The sequence below is a fragment of the Lampetra fluviatilis genome, chromosome 56 (assembly GCF_964198595.1).
Source record: "Lampetra fluviatilis chromosome 56, kcLamFluv1.1, whole genome shotgun sequence".
NCBI classification, from domain to species: Eukaryota; Metazoa; Chordata; class Hyperoartia; order Petromyzontiformes; family Petromyzontidae; genus Lampetra; species Lampetra fluviatilis.
This window is the reverse complement of record NC_136330.1, coordinates 9,434,636-9,461,454: the sequence shown is the minus strand read 5'-3', so window position 1 is coordinate 9,461,454 and position 26,819 is coordinate 9,434,636. Positions and strand designations below refer to the sequence as shown.

The 26,819-nt window shown below is 54.9% G+C and overlaps 1 protein-coding gene across 1 annotated transcript; it reads left to right on the top strand.

Annotated features, from left to right (window-relative positions):
* Positions 1-16,082: 16,082 nt before the first annotated feature.
* On the top strand, positions 16,083-26,301 carry LOC144950185 (uncharacterized). Its single transcript, XM_078880264.1, has 2 exons — positions 16,083-16,162; positions 19,721-26,301. The coding sequence occupies exon 2, from the start codon at positions 20,467-20,469 to the stop codon at positions 24,520-24,522; it is 4,056 nt and encodes a 1,351-aa protein (XP_078736390.1). The 5' UTR covers positions 16,083-16,162; positions 19,721-20,466; the 3' UTR covers positions 24,523-26,301.
* Positions 26,302-26,819: the final 518 nt, after the last annotated feature.

The window sequence follows — 26,819 nt, the reverse complement described above, 5'->3', positions numbered from 1 at the left end:
CAATCACTCACTCACTCACCCACTCACCCACCCCCACTCACTCACCCACTCACCCCACTCACACTCACCCACCCACACCCACCCACTCACCCCACCACCACCCACTCACCCCACCCACCCACCCACCTCACCCACCCACCCACTCACTCACCGACCCACCCACCCACTCACCCACCCACCCCACTCACTCACCCAATCAATCACTCAATCAATCCACTCACTCCACCAATACACCCACTCACTCATCACCCACCTCCCCCCACACCCACCACCACCCCACCACTCCACACACCCACCCACCCACTCACTCACCCACCCACCCACCCACTCCCCACCCCACCCACCCACCCACCCACCCACCCTCACCCACTCACCCACCACCTCACCCACCCACACCCACCCACACACACCACCACTCACCCCACCCACTCACCCACCCCACCCACCACCCACCCCCCACTCACCCACCCCCACCCCCCACCCACCACCCACCACACCACTCACCACACCACCCACCCCACTCACCCACTCACCCCACCCACTCACCCCCACCCCACACCACACACCCACCTCACCCACCATCACCCACTCACACCCACTCCACTCACCCACCCACCACACACCCACCCACTCACCCACTCACCCACCCACCACACCCACCACCCACTCACCCACCCACCCACCCACCCACTCACCCACCCACCCACCCACTCACCCACCCACCCAATCACTCACCCACCACACACCCACCCACTCACTCAATCAATCACTCACTCACCCACCCACTCACTCACCCAACCACCCACCGACACACCCACTCACTCACTCACCCACCCATCCACCTACCCACCCACCAACTCACCCACTCACCCACCCATCTACTCACCCACCCACTCACCCACCCACCCACTCACTCACCCACTCACCCACCAACTCACCCACCCACTCACCCACCCACTCACCCACCCACCCACTCACTCACTCACCCACCCACCCACTCACTCACTCTCCGACTCACTCACCCACTCACCCACCCACTCACCCACTCACTCACCCCACTCATTCATTCAATCACTCACCCACTCACTCACCCACCCATCTACTCACCACCCACCCACTCACCCACCCACTCACTCACCCACTCACTCACCCACTCACTCACCCCACTCACCCACTCACTCAATCACTCACCCAGTCACTCACCCACCCATCTAATCACCCACCCACTCACCCACCCACTCACCCACCCACCCACTCACCCACTCACCCACTCACTCACCCACTCACCCACCCACTCACTCACCCACTCACTCACTCACTCACCCCACTCACCCACTCAATCAATCACTCACCCACCCACCCATCCACTCACTCACACACCCACTCAATCAATCACTCACTCACTCACCCACTCACCCACTCACCCACCCACTCACCCACTCACTCACCCACTCACTCACCCACCCACCCCACTCACCCACTCACCCACCCACTCACTCACCCACCCACTCACTCACTCACTCACCCACTCACCCACTCAATCAATCACTCACCCACCCATCCACTCACTCACACACCCACTCAATCAATCACTCACTCACTCACCCACTCACCCACTCACCCACTCACCCACCCACTCACTCACTCACCCACTCACCCACTCACTCACCCACTCACTCACCCACCCACCCACTCACTCACCCACCCACCCACTCACTCACCCACCCACCCACTCACTCACCCACCCACCCACCCACTCACCCACCTACCCACTCACCCACCCACCCACTCACCCACCCACCCACTCACCCACCCACCCACTCACCCACCCACCCACCCACCCACTCACCCACCCACCCACTCAATCACCCACTCACTCAATCAAATCACTGACTCACCCACTCAGTCACCCAATCAATCACTCAATCAATCAATCACTCACTCGCCCACCCCACTCACCCACTCACCCACCCACCCACCCACTCACCCACTCACCCACCCACCCACTCACTCACCAACCCACCCACTCACCAACCCACCCACTCACACCACCCACTCACTCACCCACTCACTCACCACTCAATCACTCACCCACCCACCCACCAACTAATCCACTCACCCACCCACCCACCCACTCACCCACCAACCCACCCACCCACCAACCCACCCACCCACCAACCCACCCACCCACCAACCCACCCTCCCACCAACCCACCCACCCACTCACCCAACCACCCACTCACCCAACCACCCACTCACCCAACCACCCACTCACCCACTCACCCACCCACCCACTCACCCACTCACCCACCCACCCACCCACCCACTCACCCACCCACCCACCCACCCACTCACCCACCCACCCACCCACTCACCCACCCACCCACCCACTCACCCACCCACCCACCCACTCACCCACCCACCCACCCACTCACCCACCCACCCACTCACCCACCCACCCACCCACCCACTCACCCACCCACCCACTCACCCAACCACCCACTCACCCACTCAATCAAATCACTCACTCACCCACCCACTCACTCACCCAACCACCCACCGACTCACCCACTCACTCAATCACCCACCCATCCACCTACCCACCCACCAACTCACCCACTCACCCACCCATCTACTCACCCACCCACTCACTCACTCACCCACTCACTCACCCACTCACCCACCAACTTACCCACTCACCCACCCACCCACTCACCCACTCACTCACTCACTCTCCGACTCACTCACCCACTCACCCACCCACTCACCCACTCACTCCCCACTCATTCAATCACTCACCCACTCACCCACCCATCTACTCACCCACCCATCACACACCACCCACTCACCTCACCCACCCACTCACTCACCCACTCACCCACCCACTCACCTCACCCACTCACTCACACCCACCCACTCACCACACCCACTCACTCACCACCCACACACCCACCCACTCACCCACTCCACACTCACCCACTCACCCACCCACCCACCCACTCACCCACCCACCCACTCACCACTCACCCACCCACCCACCCACTCACCCACTCACCCACACACCCACCCACCCACTCACTCACCAACCCACCACTCACCAACCCACCCCACTCACTCACCCACTCACTCACCCACTCACTCACCCACTCACCCACCCACCTACCCACCCACCAACTAATCCACTCACCCACCCACCACCCACTCACCCACCCACCAACCACCCACCCACCAACCCACCCACCCACCACCCTCCCACCAACCCCACCCACCCACTCACCCCAACACCCACTCACCCAACCACCCACTCACCCACCCAACCACCCACTCACCCACCCACTCACCCACTCACCCACCCACCCACTCACCCACCCACCCACTCACCCACCCACCCACTCACCACCCACCCACCCACCCACTCACCCACCCACCCACCCCACCCACCCACCCTCACCCACCCACCCACTCACCCAACCCACCACTCACCCACTCAATCAAATCACTCACTCACCCACCCACTCACTCACCCAACCACCCACCGACTCACCCACTCACTCAATCACCCACCCATCCACCAACCCACCCACCAACTCACCCACTCACCCACCAACTCACCCACTCACCCACCCATCTACTCACCCACCCACTCACTCACTCACCCACTCACTCACCCACTCACCCACCAACTTACCCACTCACCCACCCACCCACTCACCCCACTCACTCACCTCACCCACCCACCCACTCACACTCACCGACTCACTCACCCCACTCACCCCACCCACTCACCCACATCACTCACCCACTCAACAATCACTCACCCACTCACCCACCCATCTACTCACCCACCCCACTCACTCACCCACTCACTCACCCACTCACCCACCCACTCACTCACCCACTCACTCACCCACTCACTCACTCACCCACACACTCACCCACTCACTCACTCACCCACACACTCACCCCACTCAATCAATCACTCACGCACCATCCACTCACTCACCCACCCACCCACTCACCCACCCACTCACCACCCACCCACCCACCCACTCACCCACTCAATCAATCACTCACTCACTCACCCACTCACCCACGCACCCACCCACTCACCCACCCAACCACTCACCACACTCACACCACTCACCCACTCACCCACTCACTCACCCACCCACCTACCCACCCACCCACCACCCCCACTCACCCACCCACCCCACCACCCACCCACCCACCCACCCACCCACCACCCACCCACCCACCCACCCACCCACTCACCCACCCACCACTCACTCCACCCACCCACCCACCACACCACTCACCCACCCACCCACCCACCCACACCACACACCACCCACCCACCCACTCACCCACCACCACCCCCCACCCACACACCCACCCACCCACACCCACCCACCCACCCACCCCCCACCCACTCACCCACCCACCCACTCACCCACCCACCCACCCACTCACCCACCCACCCACTCACCCACCCACTCACCCCACTCACCCACCCACTCACCTACCCACTCACCCAACCACCCACTCACTCAATCAAATCACTCACTCACCCACCCACTCACTCACCCAACCAACCACCCACCGACTCACCCACTCACTCAATCACCCACCCATCCACCTACCCACCCACCAACTCACCCACTCACCCACCCATCTACTCACCCACCCACTCACTCACTCACCCACTCACTCACTCACCCACTCACTCACCCACACACCCACCAACTTACCCACTCACCCACCCACTCACCCACCCACTCACCCACCCACTCACCCACCCACTCACCCACCCACTCACCCACCCACTCACCCACCCACTCACCCACCCACTCACCCACCCACTCACCCACTCACTCACTCACTCTCCGACTCACTCACCCACTCACCCACCCACTCACCCACTCACTCACCCACTCATTCAATCACTCACCCACTCACCCACCCATCTACTCACCCACCCATCTACTCACCCACCACTCACTCACCCACTCACTCACCCACTCACTCACCCACTCACCCACCCACTCACCCACTCACTCACCCACCCACCCACTCACTCACCCACTCACTCAATCACTCACGCACCCATCCACTCACTCACCCACCCACCCACCCACTCACCCACCCACCCACTCACCCACCCCACCCACTCACTCACCCACCCAACCACTCACCCACTCACTCACCCACCCACCCACCCACCAACTCACCCACCCACTCACTCACCCACCCACCCACTCACCCACCCACCCACTCACCCACCCACCCACTCACCCACCCACTCACTCACCCACCCACCCACCCACTCACTCACCCACCCACCATCACACACTCACCCACCCACCCACCCACTCACCCACCCACCCACCCACCCACCCACCCACCCACCCACCCACTCACCCACCCACCCACCCACCCACTCACCCACCCACCCACCCACTCACCCACTCACCCACTAACCCACTCACCCACCCACTAACCCACCCACTAACCCACCCACCCACTCACCCAACCACCCAATCAATCACTCAATCAATCACTCACCTCGCCCCACCCACTCACTCGCCCACCCACTCACTCGCCCACCCACTCACTCGCCCACTCAATCAATCACCCACTCAATCAATCACTCACCCACTCAATCAATCACTCACCCACTCACTCACTCACCCACTCACCCACCACCCACTCACCCACCACCCACCCACCCACCACCCACCCACCCACCACCCACCCACCCACCCACCACTCACCCCACCCACCCACCCACCACTCACTCACTCACTCACTCACCCACCCACCCACCCACCCACTCACTCACCCACCCACCCACCCAATCACCCACCCACTCACTCACCCACCCACTCACCCATCCACGCAATCAATCACTCAATCACTCAATCAAATCAACCAAGTGGCTTATCATCACATCGACATTTATAGAAACCAAAAACTCTGAACGCGACCACGGGTAGAGAGAGAGACACGCAAACTCAAAATATACAGCAGGTGTGAGGGTAAGGGTCGAACCCACCACCTTCTGTATAACAGGCGAGGTAGTTACGGGAGAAAGGAGAGGGAGGTAGAGGGAGTGTGGGAGAGTGAGGGCGAGAGGGGGGAAGAGTGGGTAAAGCGAGGGAGAAAAAGTCAGTATTGCTTGCACTCACCACGATACACTCACCATCACATTCACATTGTCACATACTATCACTCACATACTCAACACGATACTCGCACACCCACACACATTCACCCATATAAACACACCCCTACCATCCAACACACACTAAATGCTAGTCACACACTCACAAGCCCACAAACTCACGACAATGGCCGCCATTCGCCACGATGTGGCAGTGATGTCATCACAACAACCCAGGTGCCATGGGTTGACTGCTGTACCAGACTAAATGCAGGAGGAGGAGGTCACGGGACAGACCCAGGTGCCATGGGTTAACTGCTGTGCCAGGCTAGGTGCAGGTGGAGGTCATGGGACAGATCCAGGTGCCACAAGTTGACTGCTGTTCCAAGCTTTGTGCAGGAGGAGGAGGTCACGGGACAGATCCTGATTCTATGGGTTGACTGTTATGCGACAATTCAACTCGGGTGACAGCCAAGGGCAAAGGTCGGAGTGCAGCCAGTAAACTCCTGACCCCTGAACCTGGACCACCCAGAAAGAGGAGGGGGGGATGGAGACACAGGGAGAGAGTGGAGGGAGACAAAGGGAGAGAGAGGAGAGGTAGGAGGAGAGTGTGTGGAGAAAGTGAGAGCTTCGATAGAGATGCATGAGGTAAAGATGCCCCAGAATCAATGACGACTGCAAGGTATGCTGGGAGGCGAGGTCATGTGACCCATGTGGCACAGGGGTGGAAGTGCTGGCTGGAGCCATCGCTGTTGGAGCCGCATGGGCAGGGGACATGGAACGTATCCTTCATCCCAGCACCTGCACCAACTACAATCACCACCACAACAATAACCAAAACAACCATAAAATAACAACTATAACCACACCTCAAATTAGCACGGTTGGCTGGGTACAGTGCGATAGAAGTTCAAAATACATACAACTACCATAAACACCATGAAAACCATCATAACAACCTACACCACAACTATTACCATTACAATTATAACAACAAATATAACCACAAATGTCAATGAATCCACCCCGAAGCGACCGAGGGAAAGAAGATCGAATGGCCCTATTAGAGCCTGGTAAATTTTAGAGAAATAGTTTGAGAAAACAAAATTTAGCAAATCTTTTGGAAATGTAATGTAATGCAACACAGAGACACACACAGAGAGAGAAAATGGCCTATTTCTCTTTCTAAAATTTACCAGTCTCTCATAGGTCCCTTTGCTCTTTCTCTCCCCTGGCCGCTTCTGTGTGGATTTCCACACATCTCTCTGTGTGTCTCTGTTCGTCAAATTTCACACTTAACTTCCAATTATAGCAATCTTTGGAGATCGTAATCAACCAGGCTATGCGTTAACTGTGTGTTAGCCGACTCTGTGTTGCATTACATTACATTTCCAAAAGATTTGCTACATTGTTTTCTCAAACTATTTCTCTCTCTAAAATTTACCAGGCTCTCATAGGGCCATTCGATCTTCTTTCCCTCGATCACTTCGGGGTGGATTCATTGATATGCTAATTTCTCTGCTCCAGCAGCTGCTCCAGCAGACCCACCTCTCTCTCTGCCCCCCCCCCCCCCTCTGTGTCTGTGTTGTCTCTCTCTGCTTGTGTGTCTGTCTGTGTGTCTGTCTGTCTCCGTGTCTGTGTTTTGTCTCTCTCTCAAATTTAGTTCTTCCTGATGACGGTTGCTTGTGTTGCAATCGCAACGTCGTACTCTATTATTTAATTTATTTTCTTTCTACGTGACTTTACAGAAAGAACCAGAGAGTAATTCCTGCAGTCACCAAAGCTTCAAATCAAGTTATAACCACAAACACCACAACCGCACATATAACCACAACCTACTCAACCACAATTATAACCACAACCAAAACCACCAAAGGCACCACAACCAGAGCCACCACAATTACAACCAACACTACAACCACCCATACAACCAAAACTAAAGCCAAGATTATAACTGCAACCACAACAACAACCACCATAACTAAACAACAAAAACATTGATGCAGATACTACACAACCACTGCATAAAGGGTCTTTATCCCTCTGTGGGTGGGTGAGTGGGTGGGTGAATGGCTGAGTGTGAAATGCACTCGAACCTGCACCTCTGCATTGCAAGTGCAGTGAGCTGACGCCCCCCGCGTGTGGAGGGGTAAAGTTGTGGGTACACCCACCTCGCTCCAACGGGTCTGGACCAGCGTGGAAGAGTAGACCAAATACTCCACATCGCGGCCTCTAATGGAGGCCATTTCTGCCACGACAACAAATCCGTCCCTCCAGATACAAAAAAATAAATTTAACTCATCCCATCAGCCACAATCTGGCAGTGCCTCTCCTCATCATCAGGAGGGCCGCGCTCTGCTTGGAGCAGCGCCGTGAACTCAGCAGGCGCCCAGAACGTAACGGCTGTGAGCCAGGCGCCTCCTCTGCCTCCCCTCTCCACCACCGCCACTGCTGATGTGTCCACACCGTGCAAGGTTCTCACCTTCTTCGGGCTGAGTCGATGTAGAGGAGGACCAGCCAGCGAGCCGCCGCTTCAGCAGCTCGCGAGCCACCGACGATGGCCGCGAGCGGGAATCCAAATCAGCCGCTCGCCACCCACAATGCACAGCGCTGCCTCCACTCGCCCCGGCTTCAGCGGGGGGAGGGGCGGGGAAGAGGGGGCGGGCCGAGGGGGGTGAAGAGGTGGGGCCAGGGGGTGGGCAAGGGGGGGGGGGGTTCGGGTGAGGGGCTCAGAGAGGGGTGAGTGGTGAGTGGTGAGGGTTAGTGGTGAGCGTGAGTGGTGAGGGTGAGTGGTGAGTAGTGAAGGTGAGTGGTGAGGGTGAGTGGTGAGGGGTCTGTGGTGAGTGTGAGTGGTGAGGTGGTGAGTGTGAGTGGTGAGGGTGAGTGGTGAGGGTCAGTGGTGAGTGGTGATGGTGAGTGTTGAGGGTGAGTGAGTGTTGAGGGTGAGTGAGTGTTGAGGGTGAGTGAGTGGTGAGGGTGAGTGAGTGGTGAGGGTGAGTGGTGAGGGTGAGTGTTGGTGGTGAGGGTGAGTAGTGAGAGGGAGTGGTGAAGGTGAGAGGTGAGGGTGAGTGGTTGTTGTGAGGTTCAGTGGTGAGGGTGAGTGGTGAGGGTGAGTGGTGAGAGTGAGTGGTGAGGGTGAGTGGTGAGAGGTGAGTGGTGATTGGTGAGTGGTGAGGGTGAGTGGTGAGTGGTGAGAGGTGAGTGGAGAGGGTGAGTGGCGAGGGTCAGTGGTGAGTGGTGAGGGTGAGTGTTGAGGGTGAGTGATTGGTGAGGGTGAGTGAGTGGTGAGGGTGAGTGGTGGTGGTGAGGGTGAGTGGTGAGGGTGAGTGTTGGTGGTGAGGGTAAGTAGTGAGAGTGAGTGGTGAGGGTGAGAGGTGAGTGGTGATTGGTGAGGGTGAGTGGTGAGGGTGAGTGGCGAGTGGTTGTTGTGAGGTTGAGTGGTGAGGGTGAGTGGTGAGGGTGAGTGGTGAGAGTGAGTGGTGAGAGGTGATTGGTGAGGGTGAGTGGTGAGTGGTTGTGAGGGTGAGTGGTGAGGGTGAGTGTGAGTGGTGAGGGAGAGGGGTGAGTGGTGGGGGTGAGTGGTGAGGGTAAGTGGTGATCGTGAGTGGTGAGCATGAGAGTGAGTGGTGAGGGTGAGTGGTGAGGGTGAGTAGTGAGGATGATTGGTGAGGGTGAGTGGTGAGCGTGAGTGGTGAGGGAGAGGGGTGAGTGGTGAGGGTGAGTGGTGAGGGAGAGGGGTGAGTGGTGAGGGTTAGTGGTGAGCGTGAGTGGTGAGGGTGAGTGGTGAGTAGTGAGGGTGAGTGGTGAGGGAGAGGGCTGAGTGGTGAGGGTGAGTGGTGAGAGTGAGTGGTGAGGGTGAGTGTGAGTGGTGAGGGGTCTGTGGTGAGTGTGAGTGGTGAGGGGTCTGTGGTGAGTGTGAGTGGTGAGTGATGAGTGGTGAGGTGGTGAGTGTGAGTGGTGAGGGTGAGTGGTGAGGGTGAGTGGTGAGCGTGAGTGGTGAGTGGTGATGGTGAGTGGTGAGAGTGAGAGGTTAAGGTGAGTGGTGAGGGTGAGTGGTGAGGGTGAGTGTTGGTGGTGAGGGTGAGTGGTGAGGGTGAGTGGTGAGAGGTGAGAGGTGAGTAGTGAGTGGTGAGGGTGAGTGGTGAGGGTGAGTGGTGAGTGGTTGTTGTGAGGGTGAGTGGTGAGGGTGAGTGGTGACGGAGATGGGTGAGTGGTGAGAGTGAGTGGTGAAGGAGAGGGGTGAGTGGTGAGTGGTGAGGGTGAGTGGTGAGCGTGAGTGGTGAGGGTGAGTGGTGAGTAGTGAGTGGTGAGGGTGAGTGGTGAGTGGTGAGAGGTGAGTGGAGAGGGTGAGTGGCGAGGGTCAGTGGTGAGTGGTGAGGGTGAGTGTTGAGGGTGAGTGATTGGTGAGGGTGAGTGAGTGGTGAGGGTGAGTGGTGGTGGTGAGGGTGAGTGGTGAGGGTGAGTGTTGGTGGTGAGGGTAAGTAGTGAGAGTGAGTGGTGAGGGTGAGAGGTGAGTGGTGATTGGTGAGGGTGAGTGGTGAGGGTGAGTGGTGAGTGGTTGTTGTGAGGTTGAGTGGTGAGGGTGAGTGGTGAGGGTGAGTGGTGAGAGTGAGTGGTGAGAGGTGATTGGTGAGGGTGAGTGGTGAGTGGTTGTGAGGGTGAGTGGTGAGTGTGAGTGTGAGTGGTGAGGGAGAGGGGTGAGTGGTGGGGGTGAGTGGTGAGGGTAAGTGGTGATCGTGAGTGGTGAGCATGAGAGTGAGTGGTGAGGGTGAGTGGTGAGGGTGAGTAGTGAGGATGATTGGTGAGGGTGAGTGGTGAGCGTGAGTGGTGAGGGAGAGGGGTGAGTGGTGAGGGTGAGTGGTGAGGGAGAGGGGTGAGTGGTGAGGGTTAGTGGTGAGCGTGAGTGGTGAGGGTGAGTGGTGAGTAGTGAGGGTGAGTGGTGAGGGAGAGGGGTGAGTAGTGAGGGTGAGTGGTGAGAGTGAGTGGTGAGGGTGAGTGTGAGTGGTGAGGGGTCTGTGGTGAGTGTGAGTGGTGAGGGGTCTGTGGTGAGTGTGAGTGGTGAGTGATGAGTGGTGAGGTGGTGAGTGTGAGTGGTGAGGGTGAGTGGTGAGGGTGAGTGGTGAGCGTGAGTGGTGAGAGTGAGTGGTGAGGGTGAGTGGTGAGAGTGAGAGGTTAAGGTGAGTGGTGAGGGTGAGTGGTGAGGGTGAGTGTTGGTGGTGAGGGTGAGTGGTGAGGGTGAGTGGTGAGAGGTGAGAGGTGAGTAGTGAGTGGTGAGGGTGAGTGGTGAGGGTGAGTGGTGAGTGGTTGTTGTGAGGGTGAGTGGTGAGGGTGAGTGGTGAGGGTGAGTGGTGACGGAGATGGGTGAGTGGTGAGGGTGAGTGGTGAAGGAGAGGGGTGAGTGGTGAGTGGTGAGGGTGAGTGGTGAGCGTGAGTGGTGAGGGTGAGTGGTGAGTAGTGAGGATGATTGGTGAGGGTGATTGGTGAGGGTGAGTGTGAGTGCTGAGGGTGAGTGGTGAGGGTGAGTGGTGAGCGTGAGTGGTGAGGGAGAGGGGTGAGTGGTGAGTGTGATTAGTGAATATTGAGGGTGAGTGGTAAGGGTGAGTGGTGAGAGTGAGTGGTGAGGGTGAGTGGTGAGAGTCAGGGTGAGTGGTGAGCGTGAGTGGTGATGGAGAGTGGTGAGGGTGAGTGTTGAGGGAGAGGGGTGAGTGTGAGTGGTGAGAGTGAGTGGTGAGGGTGAGTTGTGAGGGGTGAGTGGTGAGGGTGAGTGTTGATGGAGAGGGGTGAGTGGTGAGGGTGAGTGGTGAAGGAGAGGGGTGAGTGGTGAGGGTGAGTGGTGAGCGTCAGTGGTGAGAGTGAGTGGTGAGGGTGAGTGGTGAGTAGTGAGGATGATTGGTGAGGGTGAGTGGTGAGGGTGAGTGGTGAGGGTGAGTGGTGAGCGTGAGTGGTGAAGGGAGAGGGATGAGTGGTGAGGGTGATTAGTGAATATTGAGGGTGAGTGGTAAGGGTGAGTGGTGAGGGTGAGTGGTGAGTAGTGAGGGTGAGTGGTGAGTAGTGAGGGTGAGTGTGAGTGGTGAGGGTGAGTGGTGAGGGTGAGTGGTGAGCGTGAGTGGTGAGGGAGAGGAGTGAGTGGTGAGGGTGATTAGTGAATATTGAGGGTGAGTGGTAAGGGTGAGTGGTGAGCGTGAGTGGTGAGTAGTGAGGGTGAGTGGTGAGTAGTGAGGGTGAGTGGTGAGGGGTGAGGGTGAGTTGTGAGGGTGAGTGGTGAGGGTGAGTGTTTAGGATGATTGGTGAGCGTGAGTGGTGAGGGTGAGTGGTGAGTAGTGAGGGTGAGTGGTGAGGGAGAGGGGTGAGTGGTGAGTGTTGAGGGTGAGTGGTGAGAGTGAGTGGTGAGTGGTGAGGGTGAGTGTGAGTGGTGAGGGGTCTGTGGTGAGTGTGAGTGGTGAGGGGTCTGTGGTGAGTGTGAGTGGTGAGGTGGTGAGTGTGAGTGGTGAGAGGTGAGCGTGAGTGGTGAGAGTGAGTGGTGAGGGTGAGTGGTGAGAGTGAGTGTTGAGGGTGAGTGAGTGGTGAGGGTGAGTGTTGGTGGTGAGGGTGAGTAGTGAGAGTGAGTGGTGAGGGTGAGTGGTGAGAGGTGAGTGGTGATTGGTGGGAGTGAGTGGTGAGGGTGAGTGGTGAGGGTCAGTGGTGAGTGGTGAGAGGTGAGTGGTGAGGGTGAGTGTTGAGGGTGAGTGAGTGGTGAGGGTGAGTGGTGAGGGTGAGTGTTGGTGGTGAGGGTGAGTAGTGAGAGTGAGAGGTGAGTGGTGAGAGGTGAGTGGTGATTGGTGAGTGGTGAGGGTGAGTGGTTGTTGTGAGGGTGAGTAGTGAGGGTGAGTGGTGGTGAGTGGTGAGTGATAGTGAGTGTTGAGTGGTGAGCGGTGAGGGTGAGTGAGGGAGAGTGGAGAGGGAAAGTGGTGAGGGTGTATATATTTTTGCCTATGATGACAGCAGTACATGCTGATGTTATGTATGTTAAATGTAAAAGGTAAATGTGTGAATGTGTGTGTCTGTTCGAAATGTTAAGCATACAGTACTTGGCGACATGCAGTTTTTAAAACGGAAATAGGGCGATTCTAAAGTAATCTCTTATCATCCGTAGCGTGCTGTTGCCCTGGGAATTAACGAGCAGGCCCCTCTGGTCGCTGAGTCCCTATTGCACGGGATGTGCGGGGGCGGCGGCGCAGCGTTAACAGCACACGCCGTGAGGGTGTCGCGCAGAGATACATCGACGAGCGTGTATTCCGCGGCTGCAGCTTGATTAATGAGTTCTGAGCCGGAGCGGTGAGGTAATCAGTGTCCACGCAGTGTTGATGCAACGGGTTGAAGCCCTGCCAGCAACAAGCACCGATTAATTAATTGCTCCCGAACGGCTGCGACGGCCAATAAAACAATATTAATTAATTAAATTACGAGGTGCTGCTTGCGGTGATCGCCGCGTGTGTAGTGCTGCGCCGCGAGGTGCGCGGGCACACACGTGGCTATTCACACCGCGATTGTTGCAGTTATTGTGGTGGTGGTTATTGTGATTAGTTGTACGGCCAGTGGGCTCGTGCTGCACCGCCGCCGCGCATCCTCACACTGATATTTGTAGCGCGTGCACGCGGAGGGCCAATAGGCGCGGGTGGCTGCAAGCACCCGAGGGTGGGCAGCGGCGCGCACGGGCACGCATGTGCCAGGAGTCTCATTCGAGCATTTGGGGAGAATGCACGCGGGGAGTGTGGGTGAATGACCCGCGGTGGCCGAGAGCCAGCCAAGAGTGATGTTTCACAGAGGGGACGCGGCAGCAGCTGTACAACCCATAGCACATGTGGTCTGTCCAGCGACATCAAAGTTATGAGAGCCTTCGATCCGTCACGGGCACCGCGGTGACGTCACCACCACCCAGCTCCCCCCGATACCCCCCCCGCTCCAATCGCCTCCACCTCCCATCCCCGGCTCCACTCGGCTCCACCCCCACCCCCCAGCTCATCCCGGCTCCAATCCCCACCCCTCCCTCCCAGCTCTACGCAGCTCCACCCAGCCCCATCCAGCTCCACCACCTCTCCAGCTCTAACCGGCACCCCCCCCCACCGCTCCATCCAGATCCACATCCCCCGGCTGCACCCTTCCCCCCCCGGGTCCACCCAGCGCCACCCTCCCCACCCTGGCCCCATCCGGCTCCAGCGTCCCCCCTTCGCTCAACCCGACTCCACCTATTTCCACCCTTCCTGGCTCTACCCAGCTCCACCCCCTTCCTGGGCTCCACCTATCTCCAACAACCCCCCCCCCCCAACTACACCCGACACCACCCCCTCCCAACTCCACCTGGCTCTACCCCCAGCGCCAACTGGCTCCACACCCACCACCCCCCCGGCTCCATCTGGTTCTACCCCCCCCCCCCCCCCCCGAGTTCTATCTGGCTCCATCCCCCGCCCTGAGCTCCAACTGGCCTCACCCACCCACGGGACCACATGCCCCCCCCAACCAGATACACCCCCCCCCCCTCCGGCACAACCCGGCTCCACCTGGCTCCACCCCCCCCCCCGGCCTCCACCCACCAGCACCACTCGGAGCCACCCCGACCACTCGGCTCCACCCCGTCCCCCAGCTCCACCTGGCTCCACTGTCTTTCTTGAGCGTTACCTGGCTCCACCCCCCTCCCTCCGGCTCCACCTGGTTCCACAGCCCCTCCAGCTCTGCTTGGCTACACCCCCCCCCCCAACCCGGGCACAACCCGGCTCCACTCTCCGCCCCGGCTTCACCCTGCTCTGCCCTCCTTCCCGGCGCCACCCGGCTCCACCATCCCCTGGCTCAACCCGACTCAACCTCCCGCCCGTATCCCCCCGCCCCTTTCTGCAGCCAGCTCTACCGCCCCCAGCCCCACCTGGCTCCACCACCCGGTTGCACCCCCCCCCCTCCCCCACGGCTCTATCCGGCTCTATGCCCCCCCCAGCTCTACCCTGCTCCACCCCCCTCCCAGCTCCACTTGGCTCCACCCCCAGCTCCATCCGGCTCCACAACCCCCCGGCTTCACCTGGTTCTAACCACCCTGGTTCCATCTGGCTCCACACCACTCCCAACTCCACCTGGCTCCACCCCCCACCCCAGCTCCACCTGGCTCGACTCCCCACCCCCAGCTCCATCCGGCCCCACCCCCTTACCCGGCTCCACCCGACAACACCCCTCCTGCTTCACCCGACTCCACCCCTCTCCCAGCTCCACCCGGCTCCACCCCCCTCCCAGCTCCACCCGCCCCCCCCCCCCCCACCATTCTATCCAGCCCCACCCCCGCCGCCACCCTTCCCCCCCGGCTCCATCCTTCCCCCCCGGCTCTAACCAGCGCCACCCTCCCCACCCCAGCTCCACCCGGCTCCACCCTCCTTTCCCCCCAGCTACACCCGGATACACCACCCCCCCGGCTCCACCTCCCACCCCCCTTGGTCCACCCGGCTAACCCCATTCCGTTCACCCGGCTCCGCCCCCCCCCACATCAGAAAGTAACAGTCATAGCGATTGTCTGAAACGGTCCTGGGCCTCTCCCCCATTGACTCAGCCTCAAGTGAGTACTTTGTGCGGTGTAATGAGCATCGCCCCTGGGGAAACAAAGACGGCTGGCCGTGGTGCTAGCTCCCCAGCCCCACGTGTGCCACAGTGCCGGCCTTCAAAGGTTATTCTACTCGTTATAACACTACTTTCCCCGACAGCCCTGCTAGAGGCTGCCCGCGGGAGCTTTGTCTTTGGTTGGATAGGGGGTGTGACGAAATATATCTGGGAGGGGTTACTGAGGGGACGTCACCCTGGAGCCCTTCCCTCATTGAGCACCGCCCCCTCCCCACGCCCCTCCCTTATTGTGCCCCCCCCCCTTACCGGGCCCTCGCCCCTCCTCCAGTCCCCCCACTCCCCCCATCGCCCGGAAGTGAGGTCGCTGGGCGCGAGACGGCGACGGAAGCTCCGCGAGGAGACGGCGACGAACGGAGAGCGGCGGTTCTGGTGAGTACAGTGGGGTGAGTTGGTGGTAAGTGGATGTAGTGGTGAGTGGAGTGGGTGAGTGATGGTGAGTCTAGATTGGTGGTGAGTAGTGTATAGTGTGTGTATTGTATACGTGTGTGGTAAGTTTAGTGGCGAGTGGGTGGAGTGGTGAGTGCAGTGTGTGTGGGGTGAGTGGGTGATTGGGTGAGTAGTGCACAGTGTCGTGTGTATGTGTACCGTATACATGTGTGGTTAGTGGGGTAATTGTGTGGTATGTGGTGGTGAGTATGGTGGTGAGTAGTGTATAGTGTGTGTAATTGTGTGTGTACTGTATATAGTGGTGAGCGATAGCGTAACGGTTAGCGCTAGGCCTCGGCAAGGTAAGGTAATTTACCCTTTTTACCGAACCCTGCGACCCGAGTTCGATTCCCGCTCACGGCCAACACCTGTGACGATTATCTAAACCGGTCCTGGGCATCCCCTAAGTCGACTCAGCCGCAATTGATTACCTGGTACGGTGTGTAAACATCGCCACTGGGGAGACAAAGGCGGCCGTGCGTGGTGCTGGCTACCCACCCCCTCGTGAACCGTGCGGCCTTCATAGGTGCTGCTACTCGCTAACAGCACTTTCCCCAACAGTCTGTTGAGGCTACACGGGGGTGTCTTTGTTATCCATATATATCTGTGTGTGTTGAGGGTGGTGCGGGTGGTGATGATTGTGGCGGGTGATTGTGTTGCGGGTGAGAGTGTGGTGGTGAGTGGTGTGATGGTGAGTGTAATGTGGTGATGAGTGGGTGAGTAGTGCATGGTGTGTAGTGATGTGTTGTTCAGTAGGGAGCAGTGGTGCAGCGGTTAGCGTGCTTCACGAACCCCTAGGTCGACTCAGCCTTAAATTAGTACCTAGTGCAGTGGTGTGTAGTAAATATCGCCACTGGGGAGACAACGGCAGACAGGTGGGCCATGGAGCTTTGAATTTGGCCTTATAGAGTGAGTGGATGAGTGAGGGGGTGAGTGGGTGGATGGGTAGATGAATGAGTGATCTCGTGCACCTAGCCTGGCACAGCCGTACAACCCACAGCACCTATGGTCTGTCCCGTGAGTGAGTGGCGAGTGGGTGAGTGAGTGGCGAGTGGGTGAGTGAGTGTGGGAGTGTGTGTGTTGAGTGTTGAGTGTAGTGTGGTGGTGAGTGGAGTATGGTGTGTGTGAGCTGAGTGGGTGATTAGGTGGGTGAGTAGTGTGCAGTATAGTGTGTGTATGTCTACCGTATATAGAGTGAGGGAAACAAGTATAACCCGTAAAAACAAAGTTTTTCACTATAAATCCTTTATATGCGTGGCGACTAGTCCTCTCGTCCTCTGGCTTGAGATGGCTGCCACCTATGGGTCAGATAATTGCATGGCAGCATTAAGCAATTGGTAATTAAATATAATATTTTTGTCCTAAAAAGTGTAAAATTGTGGAAAAATTTTTTCACGAACATTAATTGTCACGCACAACGAGTCTGTGTGGAAAATGTCAGCTCGATTGGATCACGGGAAGTGGGTTAAAAAACGACCGAAAGATTTGCACGGTCCTATGCAAGCAAGCAAGTGAACTTAATGTAAAGGATTTAAAAAGTATTTGATCCCCTGCTGATTTTGTACGTTTGCCCACTGACAAAGAAATGATCAGTCTATTATTTTAATGGTAGGTTTATTTGAACAGTGAGAGACAGAATAACAACAACAAATCCAGAAAAACGCATGTCAAAAATGTTATAAATTGATTTGGATTTTAATGAGGGAAATAAGTATTTGACCCCTCTGCAAAACATAACTTAGTACTTGGTGGCAAACCCCTTGTTGGCAATCACAGAGGTCAGACGTTTCTTGTAGTTGGCCACCAGGTTTGCACACATCTCAGGAGAGATTTTGTCCCACTCTTTGCAGATCTTCTCCAAGTCATTAAGGTTTCGAGGCTGACGTTTGCAACTCGTACCTTCAGCTCCCTCCACAGATTTTCTATGGGATTAAGGTCTGGAGACTGGCTAGGACACTCCAGGACCTTAATGTGCTTCTTCTTGAGTCACTCCTTTGTTGCCTTGGCCGTGTGTTTTGGGTCATTGTAATGCTAGAATACCCATCCACGACCCATTTTCAATGCCCTGGCTGAGGGAAGGAGGTTCTCACCCAAGATTTGACGGTACATGGCCCCGTCCATCGTCCACTTGATGCGGTGAAGTTGTCCTGTCCCCTTAGCAGAAAAACACCCCCAAAGCATAATGTTGACGGTGGGGATGGTGTTCTTGGGGTCATAGGCAGCATTCCTCCTCCAAACACGGCGAGTTGAGTTGATGCCAAAGAGCTACATTTTGGTATCATCTGACCACAACACTTTCACCCAGTTGTCCTCTGAATCATTCAGATGTTCATTGGCAAACTTCAGATGGGCATGTATATGTGCTTTCTTGAGCAGGGGGACCTTGCGGGCGCTGCAGGATTTCAGTCCTTCACGGTGTAGTGTGTTACCAACTGTTTTCTTGGTGACTATGGTCCCAGCTGCCTTGAGATCATTGACAAGATCCTCCCGTGTAGTTCTGGGCTGATTCCTCACCGTTCTCATGATCATTGCAACTACACGATGTGAGATCTTGCATGGAGCCCCATGCCGAGGGAGATTGACAGTTCTTTTGTGTTTCTTCCATTTGCGAATAATCGCACCAACTGTTGTCAGCTTCTCACCAAGCTGCTTGGCGATGGTCTTGTAGCCCATTCCAGCCTTTGTGTAGGTCTACAATCTTGCCCCTAACATCCTTGGAGAGCTCTTTGGTCTTGGCCATGGTGGAGAGTTTGGAATCTGATTGATTGATTGCTTCTGTGAACAGGTGTCTTTTATACAGGTAACAAGCTGAGATTAGGAGCACTCCCTTTAAGAGTGTGCTCCTAATCTCAGTTTGTTACCTGTATAAAAGACACCTGGGAGCCAGAAATCTTTCTGATTGAGAGGGGGTCAAATACTTATTTCCCTCATTAAAATGCACATCAATTTATAACATTTTTGACATGCGTTTTTCTGGATTTTGTTATTCTGTCTCTCACTGTTAAAATAAACCTACCATTAAAATTATAGACTGATCATTTCTTTGTCAGTGGGCAAACGTACAAAATCAGCAGGGGATCAATTTATTTTTTCCCTCACTGTAGCTGTGTGATGAGTGGAGTGAGTCAGTGAGTATGTGGTGGTGAATAGTGTATAGTGTGTGTACTGTATATAGTTGGATTCCCACTCACGGCCAACACCAGTTACAATTATTTGAACCGGTCCTAGGCCTCCCTAGTTCGACTGTGTGGTGAGTGGGTAAGTGAGTGAGTGGGTCGGTGAATGGGTGAGTGGGTTAGTGAGCGCATGGGTGAGTGGGTGGATGAGTACGTACGTAGATGGGTGGCTGAGTGAGTGAGCAAGTGACCTGCTGCACAAAGCCTGGCACAGCTGTACCCGCGACCTCCCAGTTATGAGAGCCATTGAGCCTGTCACGGGCACCGCGGTGACGTTACCACCACTGAGCGTTTAATGCTACTGTTGCTGTTGTTGTGTTTGCAGCCCTACAAAAAGAGACCCGAGTTCATTCCCGCTCACGACCAACCAACAACACGACCAACAGTGACAACCATCCAAATCGGCTCCTGTAATCCCTCCCTAGGTTGACTCGGCCTTAAATTAGTAACTGGTGTAGCGGCGGTGTATAGGAGTAGTAGTAGACATCGCCACGCAGGAGAAGTAGGGATACAAAGGTGGCCAGGTGGGCGTGTGTTGCTGGTCACACACCCACACCACTCTTCGTGTACCACAGTATCAGCCGTTATAGATGCTGCTTCTACTACCAACTAACTAACCAACAATGCACTTGCCCGGACAGCCCTGCTAGAGACTACGCAGGGGAGTTTTGTCAGCCTTCGGTCTTCTCTACCAAGGAGCTATAAACTATCATCACGAAAACTCCGGTCATTCTCGCTGCAGTAGCGGCTTTTGGCTAGCCGTCGACAAAAGACGGTCACCTCATCGCACGGTGCTTTCACATGCACTTCTGCGGCCGTCTGGAACGCTCTTCCTTCCGATGTTAGGAAGCCACTGGAGCTACGCAACTTTTACATCATCTAGATTGACAAACTAATTTCTTTAGAACTGCTTTTTGTGTTTAGTTGTCCATCCCTCCACACCTTTTATCACGGTCGGCTACGTACACTGCCAAAGAAGTTCAACATACTACACACACAAAACATACATACACACACATCACACACCACAGCACAAAGCACACAGCACAGAAGATAACCAAATATCCCACCATGGAGCAGAACCGCTCTCCTCCCGCACAACCGCCTGCTGGCAAGAGGCAACGCTGCCTCTGGTGCCAGCGGTTCGCCGCTCGTCTCCCAGTCTCCGGAGAGACGCCGCTTTCCCCGTGCCCACTTTGCGGAGAAACGTTCCCTCAGTCTGGAACTCGGAATGGCCACGGCCAGAAAGATGCCAAATGCTCTTTTAAATGCGCCGAATGCGGGAAGTCTTTCTTGCATCCGAGTAGCCTCCGGAGACATGGCAAGAAGCATGCACAGAGGGGGGAGAGGCGCTACTTCGAGTGCTCGCTGTGTGCCAAACGATTTGAGGAGTTGTCGCATCTTGAAGAACATCGCAAGACTCACGCAGAGGGGGAACAGAAGAGGCGTTTGTTCGAGTGTGCGGTGTGCGGGAAAGAATTCGCGAGGTCCTCCGATTTTGACGAACATCAGAAGACTCACAGAGGATCGTCGCACCTTGAAGAACATCACAAGACTTACACAGAATCTTTGCATCTTGAAGAACATCAGAGGACTCACACGGAAGGACAGAGACGTTTATTGAATTGCACTGTGTGTGGCAAGGAGTTTGCGGAGTCTTCATATCTTGAAGAACACAGCAAGACTCACTCAGGAGAGACATCCTTCAAGTGCTCTGTATGTGGGATGGCGTTTGTAGAGTCATCACATCTTGAAGAACATCAGAAGACTCATGCAGAGGGGGCAGAGAGATGTTTATTCAATTGCTCTGTGTGTGGGAAACAGTTTGCAGAGTCATCACATCTTGAAGAACATCTCAAGACTCACACAGGATTGTCGCATCTTGAAAAACATCAGAAGATTAGAAAGGAAATTATGTTCTTCAAGTGCATGGTGTGCGGGATGGTCTTTGCAGAGTTGTCGCATCTTGAAGACCATCGCAAAACTCACACCGAATCGTCGGATCTTTACGAACTTCAGAAGACTCACATGGGGGGGGAGAGACGCTTCTTCAAGTGCTTTGTGTGTGGAAAACAGTTTTTGGAGTCTTCACATCTTGAAGAACACCGCAAGACTCACTCCGGAGAGACATCCTTCAAGTGCGCTGTATGTGGGATGGCGTTTGCAGAGTCGTCACATCTTGAAGAACATCTCAAGACTCACACAGGGTTGTTGCATCTTGAAAAACATCAGAAGATTAAAAAGGAAATGATGTTCTTCAAGTGCATGGTGTGTGGGATGGTCTTTGCAGAGTTGTCACATCTTGAAGACCATCGCAAGACTCACACCGGATCGTCGGATCTTTACGAACTTCAAAAGACTCACACGGGGGTGGAGAGGCGCTTCTTCAAGTGCTTTGTGTGTGGAAAACAGTTTGCGGAGTCTTCACATCTTGAAGAACACCGCAAGACTCACGATGGAGAGACATCCTTCGTGTACGTCGTGTTTGGCAAGGCGTTCGCAGAGACGTCGCATCTTCAAGAACAAAAGACTCACACGGGGCGGGGGGGGAGGCATTTATTCAAATGTTCCGTGTGTGGGATGGCGTTTGCAGAGTCGTCGCATCTTGCCGACCATTGGAAGACTCACATGGGCACGGGGCAGATGCCATTTATGTACGTAGTGTGCGGAAAGGCGCTAGCAGAGTCTTCCAAGCTTGAAGACCACCGGAAGACTAACACGGAGGAGGAGATGCTGTTTAAGTGCAGGGTGTGTGGGAAAGAGTTTGTGGAGTCTTCGCATCTTCAAGAACATCAGAAGATCCACACGGCGGGGGAGAGTTGTTTCTTCAAGTGTTCCGTGTGTGGGATAGCGTTTTCAGAGTCGTTGCAGCTTCAAGAACATCACAAGATTCACATGGGGCAGAGACTCTTCAAGTGCGCGGTGTGCGGGAAGGCGTTTCCAGATTCATCGCATCTTGAAGACCATCGGAAGACTCACATGCAAGGGGAGCGGCATTTCTTCAAGTGCTCTGTGTGTGGGAAACAGTTTGTAGAGTCATCACATCTTCAAGAACATCAGAAGATTCACACGTTGGAGGAGATGTCATTCAAGTGCTTAATGTGCAGGAAAGACTTTGCAGATTCATTGCACCTTCAAGAACATATCAAAACCCACGCCAGAGACACATTCTTCAAGTGCTCTGTGTGCGGGATGGCGTTTTTAGAGTCAGTGCATCTTGAAGAACATAGCAAGGCTCACACCGGAGAGATGCTGTTCAAGTGCTTCGTGTGTGGGAAACATTTTGTAGAGTTATCACATCTTCAAGAACATTGCAAGACTCACACTCGGAAGAGACTCCTCAAGTGCGCAGTCTGCAGGAAGCAGTTTTCAGAGTCGTCGCACCTTGACGAGCACCACAAGACCCACGCGGGGGAGACGCCCTTCAAGTGCTCACTGTGCCCCAAGGCGTTCCCTCTGCCTGGAGCCCTGAAGCGCCACCTCAAACTCCACGCCAGGGGCACGAAACGCTTCAAGTGCGCCATTTGCGCCGATGAGAAGGCCACTTTCACGACATTCCCTGAACTCACCGAGCACCGGAAGACCCAACATGCCGGGCAGCGCCCCTTCTGCTGCGCCACGTGTGGCAAAGCTTTCTCCCTGCCCAGAGCTCTTAACCGACACCACAAGACGCATGCCGGTGAGCGTCCGTTCCCCTGCCCCACTTGCGGCAAGGCCTTCCGTGAATCTGCCGACCTCCGGAAGCACCAGGATGCTGCCCACGGTGCTGAGAGGTCATTCGTGTGCCCCATCTGTGGCAAGGGGTACCCCCGGTCGGCAACGCTCATCAGGCACCGGAGGATCCACACGGCTGAGAAACGCTTCAAGTGCCCCACGTGCGGCAAATCGTTCCTGGAATCCGGTAGCCTCCGGAGGCACCGGAAAACACATGCCCAGGGGTTCAAGTGCGCTGTCTGCGGGAAGTCATTCGCTCAGCCAGAAAAGCTGGAGCAGCATGGCAAGACACATGCCAGCGGGAGGAGGTTCAAGTGTGCAGTCTGTGGGAAGTCTTTCTCGCGCCTGGGAAACCTGAGGCGTCACGGAAATAAACACATGGACGGGGAATTGCGATTGACTACAGGGTATAAACAGGAGACTCGAGCGGGGAGGAAGACCCACACAGAGATGGAGTTACAAGGATCTACTGGACAGCAGGAGGAGACCCACACAAAGATGGAGTTGTACACAGAGAGGGAGTTGCAAGTAACTACTGGGTATCAGGAGACCCAAGTGAAGAGGGAGTTGCTAGAAACTACCAGACAGCATCAGCAGACACACACAGAGAGGGCGTTGCGTGGAACTACCAGACAGCAGAAGAAGACCCATACAGAGAGGGAGTTGCGAGGAACTACCAGGCAGAAAAAGAAGACTCGCACAGAGATGGAGTTGCGAGGAACTACTAGGCAGCAGAAGAAGACTCACACAAAGAGAGAGTTGCAAGGAACTACCGAGCATCAGAAGACACACACAGAGAGGAAGTTGCGCGGACCTACAAGATATCACGAGACACACTCGAAGAGGGAGTTGCATGGAACTACCAGGCAGCAGAAGATGACCCACACAGAGAGGGAGTCGCGAGCAACTTCCGAGTATCAGGAGACCCGAGTGAAGAGGGGGGTGTGTGGAACTACCAGGCAGCAAAAGAAAACACACACAGAGAGGGAGTTACAAGGAACTACCAGATATCAGGAGACCCGAGTGAAGCGGGAGCTGCGATGGACTACCAGACAGCAGAATACTCAAGCAAAGAGTGAGTTGCACACAGAGAGGGAGTTCCATGGAACTACCACGCAGCAGAATAAGACTCGCACAGATATAGAGTTGCAAGGAACTACCAGGTATGAGAAGACCCAAGAAGATATGCAGTTGCGAGGGAGATGTCAAGGTGGAGTGTCGGAGGTTGCTCCCAACCCCGACAGGCGTGGAGGAAGCAACAACGCTCGAGAGGAGGAGAGGGAGACCTCTGGACAAGGACGAGGAGCGGGCGGTGACTCTGACTGCTTGGTGGAGGTTTCTCAGTTCCACGTTTGGGTGGACTCCGTGGGAGACTCCATGTGGGAGGGCCTCGTGTGTTTGGACCTCGAGTGAGACAGGAAAGTGAGGGGTGGGGTGTTTGTTTTGTTTCTCTTAACGTTTTAAATAAACAATAAACTATTTTGTATGGTAATAGGGGTAACGTGTAAGGCCCACTGAGCTGTGTAGTTATGACTATCACACGTAATGATATCATTGTAATGTGGGAATTTATAGCAGCAGCCAAATATTCTAGACCCATAGAGTATGGATCTCTGTGTATTGGAGTCTGTAACTGGGTCTGTGGATCTCTATGGGTCTCTGAGTCTGTAGAAACACCCTTTAAAAGTTTTTGGCTGCTGCTATAAATATCTACACAATGATATCAGCCACTTCGTCAAGCTATAATTACGTGTGATAGCCAGGCCGCTTCTGAAAAATAGCTAAGTAGCTCAGTGGGCGCTTGCCTGGTAAAATAAAATATAGCTTACAGTTTTAGTTCAGGATAACGCTGGTAGCATCAACCGTTTGCAAAAACATAGCATTTTTTGTGTCGTGGGAAAAACATTTCATGCAAAAGTGTTTTACATCGCAAAGGGACTTCACTGCGAGAGTTTATATTCGGGGTGCAACAACTTTTTGAAATATGAAACACCCCGGGTTAAACCAGGAAAATGCAAATAAACGTGCATTGATGATGATAATATGCATGTTAAGTTTAACACCTAGCCTTTATTATTAATATGCATTGTCCTTATAACTGATTGGTTGATATGCCATCGTTGTGGCCTTGTTTATGCAAAAGTGCTATAGACCAGAATACAATGCCAAAAAACGACCAGTACAAGGGCAATGTAAACACACTTTGATAATAATGATAATAATGTATGATTGTTAAGTTTAACACGTAGGTTTTCTTATATATGTATGCATTGTCCTTGTAACTGATTGGCCTACAACAGTGCTATAGACCGGAGTACAATGCCAAAATGCGACTAGTACAAGGGCAATACAAACAACCATTATTTGATGATGAAAATATATGCGTGTTAAGTTTAACGCGTCTCTGCTTTATTATGAATGTGTGCATTGTCCTTGTAACGGGATTGGCCTATACACTACAGCTAAGGACTTGTCTCTGCACCAGCACTATAGTCCAGAGTATAACGCCAAAAACATAACTAGTACAAGGGCAATACAAACAACCATTATTTGATGAAAATGTTTGCGTGTTAAGTTTAACACGTCGGCTTTATTACGAATGTATGCATTGTCCTTGTAATGGATTGGCCTATACACCACAGCTAAGGCCTTGTCTGCACCAGTGTTATAGACCAGAGTACAACGCAAATATGCGACCGGTGCAAGGGCAATGCAACTTTCAAAGCATACATTAATCGGGTCGAGCAGTTACGTTAATAAGTGTATTTTTGGTGTTTAAGCATCTTAACACCTCTGGTATTATTGCCAGAGGGCTAAGTAAAGCATTTGTTTTTCTTCGTACCTTTTGATCTCCGGTTATACCTGTGATCACTTTATATTACCGCGTCCTTCTTTCGTACGGCTGACGTAGATGCAGAGCAACAATTACTATTTCACATTCAGGTGGTCAAACAAGATAACTGCGTCAGGAGCAGCGGAGTGTATTATCGCTGTGATGTCTCCTTTGTATTTGTGGATCAGGGCATTGCGTCTTTATACCTTGCATGGTCTGTTCGTGATTACCACACTTGCACATTTTTGGAGAGTTTTTTTTCTATTTGTGCATCACATATCTGCTGTTGCCATGGTTTGTGCAGTGGATGCAATTAAGGGTGGATCATGAGCTTCATGGAATATTAAACCCAGGGATCTTCTGCAACAAAGTGGTGGTGATATCACCACGATGCATGCACCAATGTAGGTGCACTTTTGAGGCCACGTGAAGTTTTGAACGCCTGCTGGCAGGAGGTCACGGGACAAACCAACTGATGTTCATCTTTAAGTGGGGGGCGTAAGCAACCACCATTCCCCAGCTCCCATTGATGGGGAGGCGAGCCCACAGCAGCCTGGGACTCAGATTTTCACACCTCGCCGCCACGCTCAAACGCCACCTTAATGATTTTGTTCAGAAGAGCCACTCCCTGTTGTTTAGCAGTTTCCGGCCATGCAATATCTAGCGAAGACGGCAGTGATGACGAGTCGAGTCCACACCCCAGAACCGGCAGCCACGAGTTCCCGCTCTCAGCTGCTTTTATGCTACCCACGCGGTCTGGTTCTGCCCTGACCACACCTCCCTTCTCGAACCCACGAGCAGGTTCCAGGGGCTTCGAGATGGGGTCTTCTATGACCCTTGCCCCAGTTACTCCGACTTGTCGACACACCCGTGTATA